At 43.5% G+C, this 6,000-nt stretch overlaps 1 protein-coding gene across 1 annotated transcript in view; it reads right to left on the bottom strand.

Annotated features, from left to right (window-relative positions):
* DDX10 (DEAD-box helicase 10) overlaps window positions 1-5,702 on the bottom strand; it is a 794,248-nt gene extending 788,546 nt beyond the window's left edge. The window contains exon 1 of the mRNA XM_069202312.1: window positions 5,367-5,702. Within this exon, the coding sequence (XP_069058413.1) occupies window positions 5,367-5,582 (216 nt within the window). The 5' untranslated portion in view covers window positions 5,583-5,702. The remainder of the gene's footprint in view (window positions 1-5,366) is intronic.
* Window positions 5,703-6,000: the final 298 nt, after the last annotated feature.

Consider the following 6,000-nt stretch of genomic DNA (forward strand, 5'->3'; position numbering starts at 1 on the left):
GAATCTGCGGGACAGATGATTCCATCCGCCAAACTCATAATCAGCCCATTAGTCCTGTAGACACCTGGAGATACCGCCAGCCTGCACCAATCCGAGATGCACTGAAGGCAACCCTGCGAGATAATACAATCAGCACTGCTGTGGGACAGACCGAGAAATACTAATTGGTGGAAGATAATCTTACCACAGAGCTCTGAGCAAAAGATGCCAGAAGAAACCACCCAAACTTGATGTCAAGTGGCAATAATTAGAGGTCAGTTTGCAGACACTCCTAAAAGTGGGTCAGTTCTCTTAGGATAAGGGAGACAAAACAGGGAAGCAAAAGGCCATGTTGAGCGTAGGCAACTAGAGAATGCAACAATCACAAACCTTGAAGACTATGTTCAAGCTGAGGGAGAGAAATCCAAAGCAAACACCCACTACATTGGGACATGCAAATGTGCACCACTAAAGGCAGAGGTGAGGGATTCTCTTGAAAGTCAGATACCTCAGATTTGTGAAACCCTCAAACCTATGTCACAAAGCATGACCCATGGCCCAGATGACTTCTCTGTATACTTCTATAAACATTTCACCCTACAGCTCTTTTGAATATGTCCCCGCCACTATTAACCATCTCAAATGACAAACTGCTCTCACTATAACAGTTCTTCATGAGCTGGTAAAAAAAAGAAAAAAAAAAAAAAAAGATGCTTGTCTGTAGCTGGGAGGTAGAAACTGCAGCACAGGAGCAATCCTGCCCAATGTAGCTTCAGGAGCACATTCCACTATAGAAAGACATATCCAGCCTCCGTTGAACAACACCAATGTGTGAATAAAAACGATTCTGTGGACCTGTCCTGGGGGTATGCGCTTGATGTTCATTTCTTCCATTAAGCCTGTTTCAAAGTGCTTACGTTTTGTCAAATCAGTTGGCAAAGGCACAGGAATAGTACGATTTGCCGAGGACCAAACTGTTTTTTAATAAGTAGACCCAAGACTGCAGCACACTGGCAATTTTATACACTGATCACCATATTGCAATTTGGTAAATATAAGTGGCGGGCGGCTGATAAAATTTGAAAGTGGTGGAGTGAAAAGTTTCAGGATGTCCTGTGGGGAGCCAGCATAATAAGCAGGCTTTACCGTCATAGAGACCACCCCCCCAAAGAACAGTTTGAAAAAGGAGTGGGCAAATGGTGCATTTTTAAGCAAATTTGAGAAAGCAAGGTTAGTAAGGCAGTTGTGAACGTGTAGCTATGACATCAATAAAGAGATTTCATATGATAATGACATGGGTAGGTTTATTTACATCATCTCTAGAGCACAGTCTGCAGCCAAAGCTGTCAAAAACTACCAAGAGTTGCATTGGGATCTGTTTGCATCAACACCCAAACATGTAAAAATGACATACAACATGCCACTGTTGCCACATAAACTGCATTTACTCACAAAATATTCTGCATAATGGGCCTTTTTCATGCCACAGAATTTCCTCCTGTAAAGCCACTTATCTCAAGTACCTTGTTTACAAAGATGGCGAGTAGTTCTTGAGTCACAGAAAGTTGACTCAGACATAACATATTATTACAGATATAGGAAATACAAGCTGAGAATACATCAATGAGAGATCCTCTAGGAGTAACATGTGGAAGAAGGGGTCAGTGAGTTAGTGTCTGGTTTCTTTGTTTGTCCAGAAAGTTTGTATGCAGCTATTTGAGGGCAGTTCATTGCTCACTGTGCTAGACTATGACGGTAGCTTATGAACTGAAAGGAACAAAAGGAGCTCTGCGACAAAAGCAGTATCTCACTGAGCTGTACACATTAATACAGTTCTGTGATCTGCATAGTACATGTTCTTATCAGCAGGCATATTAACCCTCTGAGCTACCTTAGATGAGTCAACACTGCCACCAGTACAAACTCCTATCTCTATCCAGCCAGTACATTAATCGCAAGGATTGTCTTGGCGCTTTTATTGTTGTCTGAAATCTGTTGCATACAAGGAACTCTGCAGTACTTTTAAAACTTCTGACTTATTATAAAATAAAACCCAACCCCTCCAGCCCCCTGGAAACGCCTGATGCACGATACAGCCAGCCTGCCCCTTGATGCAAGGGCTAATACAATGAGCATTATGATTCAAGTTAAATTTCAAAATATGCTCAATCTCTTAAACTCATTTGCAAAACAGAGTAACCCCTAACTGACAATGACAGATTTATTGCATATTCTAAGCAACAGGGCCCTCTGTCGGCATGCACCACCATTCTGCACTGTTACTTCTCATTCTTTTTAATGAACAACATGGCTCGGTGCACGCTCATCTTGGGTTGAAAAAAACATTTTTTAATCATAGTTGTTTCAAGTTGAAAGAACTATGATTGAAAATAATGTTGCATTCACTGGGCCAATTGTCTGTGGGACTGTTCAAGGGACTGCAGCAAGAGAAAGGGAGTTTCCTGAAGAAACAGGCTTCTGCTTTGAGTAAAGTAGCTTAAATAGCTTAAAGCTCACTGCAGCTTTTCACCCTTCGAGGATGATAAAGTTAGCACCTCTGGAACTTTCTGTATGCCAATACATATGTCTCGGCTGAAGAAGGCTGCTCTACTATCCTGAAAGTGTGCCTGTTCTCTGCATCGTGTTAATGTGACGTTCGCCTCAGCATTCCTCTAGCTCTCTCCAGCTGTGCCACGTCTCGTAAAATCAATACTACCTATATCGCCCCAGAGGGTGTGAGCCACAGGGGTCAGTGAGATTACAGTAAGTAAATTTATTAGCATAATTAATTAAAACCAACGCCAATTTAAAACACATCACATTGTTGGGCTAATAAACGCCCACAAACCATTTAGTAATGGTTAAAAAAAACAATCAATGACAAAAAAAACAGTAAAAGCTTAATTGATATACCTGTAGACTACTCACTTTCGCAGTGGATTCGCCCCACCTAGTGGTCCTAACACTTAAAACTTGTCTTTAAAAATGATCCAAAAGTGGGGTCTTAAAGACAAGGCCTCTCTTTTAGCCATATGAATACATTAGCAATACAACCTGATTAGCAATCCTGTAACCCCACAAATCAGAATAACGAGTTTCCTTGTTCCGGAGTCTTTAGTCAAAAACTTCAAATACACGATGACACTGCATAATAGATACTGATCCTACAGCTAAACTTTGATATATCACAACCTGCTCTGTTGCCTTGGCTTGGACAAATAACTACCCATCGGCAAACCCCCGAGGAGATTAGAAATGGCAGCACCCCTATCCATCCTGGCTTTGCGCTACCATTTCAACAATATTTGACAGTTTTTTGAAAGTCAGCATCATAAATGTAGTCTCCCGACAAGCCAGAGGAATTGAACAGCCACTTAAACAGCTAATGATAGCTGGCCTACATGAGTGTATACCCAGGGCCAAAACAATGTGTTTCAGGTATACTTTCCTTTGTCCGGCCAACGCCTGGCATGCACAAAACACATGGACAAGTGACTCTTGTTTGTACCCACAGAGGCGACAAGATTGAGTCCTAAACTCCTGCTTCCAGGAAGGGGCCATGTCTTTGGGATCAATCGCCCCAAGGCGCAGAAGCATGAACTGATATTTCAGCGATTATGCGAAAAATGAGATTACATTCCTCTAACATCACGTGACAATGATGTTCAAGATGGTGTGACAATTGTTTGCTCTAATACACACAAACACAACCCGTGAAGCCATTTGCCGCAAAACACAGATACACATTAAAGTTTTGATTACTTCACCCGACTTCCAAAGCTAAACCCACTTACCTAAGCAGAGTGATTGAAGCACTGAAGCAGCTCTTTTTATTAAGTTCTTGCTGTAGGAAGGAGAGAGAGCCTCCTCACACCCCCTACTGTACCGCGTCTCTAAGCCAATCCAGATGCTGCTCCTTTTGTTACAGTAGTGCCTGAATTGGCTGGGACAGACAATATCAACCCTTATTTCTGAGCCTGGGGGGCTGCGGCTCTGACTCCTATGAGTCACCCTCCCCACCCCCAAAACTCTAGTATTTGCAGGTGGAGAGAGGCTCAGAGCCATCTCTTGTTCGCATGTCAGGCTGGCCAGGGAGAGGCGGCCGTCCAACCTGACATGCGCGCTTGAGTCCCAACTCTGTTGACGGTGTCAGTCTGTCACTTATATTGTAAGCCCCACCACCTCAGGCTCGCACTGGCTTCCCAGGATTCAGCACCTGGCAGGGATACTGCAACTGGTCCAGGCCGGCCGTGGCAAAATTAGCAAACTACTCACATTTAATTTGGGGATCAGGGGAGCAAAACATACGGGGGTCAACGCCCTCTTGGAGACAACGGCCCTTGTACATATACAATCAATAAGACCTACCACTTCTAGTCTCTCCAGGTAATATCCAGTCCATTTTTTATCCACATGATTACTAGGAACTTTTACATGAATGCTAAATGTTCCAAGTCTTGCCAAAAAGGAAGCAGGGTACAAAGTTAAAAATCATTGCCCAACATCACACAATTTGCTCAAAGAGGAGGCCAAGAAGAAAAAAAACTGTCTCCTGGTTACATGTTTCCAACTAATACAAAAGAAAAACAATTGGGGTGGCAGTGATTGTGGTAGCAAGACTCAGGGCTGCCATGCATAGGGAAATATCACTCTAGTGTAGGCCTCAGCTTTCAAATAGTTTTTTATTTTCATCCTATTTACATGAAGTGGCAAAACTGAGATTAGCTACAAAGTCTCCCAGCACTATGGCAGAAACGTTCCCACTGGACCAGATTCAGTGGTAGGAGGCGGCTAATAGGCGGTATGCATGTTTGATACTAATATTTGCCATTAGCGTTTAAAAGCTTAAGACTATGTCATTCCATTTTGAAACCAGAGTTGTTCATTATCTTAACGTCTATATCAAATGTTGCAACTGGGATGGGCATGGCTCAGTCCAGGGGCGAAAAGGGGATTAGTACTCAAATACAGAGCACACAATAATCACACTCAATAAACTCAATCTACAGCAGTGTTTATCATTTAATAAGGCCTGATTTGGAATGGAATCTCAATAAAACACTACGCGTCGTATAGTTGCCCCATTCCAACAAACGTCTTCTAATGTCGCCACGCGCTGTCTCGGCACATTAGCAAAATGCCCTGCAGAGTGATATTCGGAAAGGTGACCACCTTAAAAGTAGTTTCTTATATTATAAATATTTTGCCATAGTCTTGCCTTTCTTTATTACTCACTCTCCCAGCGACAGCTTGTACCCGTCTCCTCTCATTCTAAAATGACGAAATAAAGTGTCTGCCTTCTCACATGCAATTGTTCTCCAAAGCACTGACAGCCCGAGTTTCTTGCAGTGCCTTTCGTACCTTCAGTGTATCTGCTCTAGTCTTACCTCATTGTATCGTTGTACCAGGCGGCTGATGCTCTCCCGCTCCACTTGCCACTCTGGCTTGCGTCGCTCTTTTCGCAGGGTCTTGCACTTCTGTTGCTTTTTGCTGTACTTTTTCTTCCATCGCTCAAAGTTCTTCACGGGGTCTGTTCGATTGTTGAACCTAGGAGCTTTCTTGACTACAGGGGTAGCTGGCGTCGGGGACTTAGGGGTCTCCATGATGATATTTGACAGAATCTTAAAGCCCAGTACCCCTTCCACTACCCAATGCTAAACACACATCAGGTTCTACGGTGCGGATACTTCCATTCTGCGCATTCCTTTCTGCGCCGGGGGCGTAAATGAGTCACAATGGTAGCCATGTTAATAACAGGCAGACAGAGAAATCTCAGTAGTGATCCAAGCGGTATGTGACGATTGGGCGGGGCCCTGGATGACTGTTATCTTCCTGACTCTGACATGGCCGCCTCCATCAGGCATATGCGCCCATGCTATAGCCGAAGTTAGGCTCCAGCACAATCTCACAACGTGAGAGAAAACTACTTCCACAACATGGCGCGCTCTAATGACGACTTTCGAATTCGGAAAGCTTTATTAGTATCGTGGAAATGAACAGGGCAGTAATTCTGTACGCCTT

Source organism: Pleurodeles waltl, chromosome 8 (assembly GCF_031143425.1).
Source record: "Pleurodeles waltl isolate 20211129_DDA chromosome 8, aPleWal1.hap1.20221129, whole genome shotgun sequence".
NCBI lineage: Eukaryota > Metazoa > Chordata > Amphibia > Caudata > Salamandridae > Pleurodeles > Pleurodeles waltl.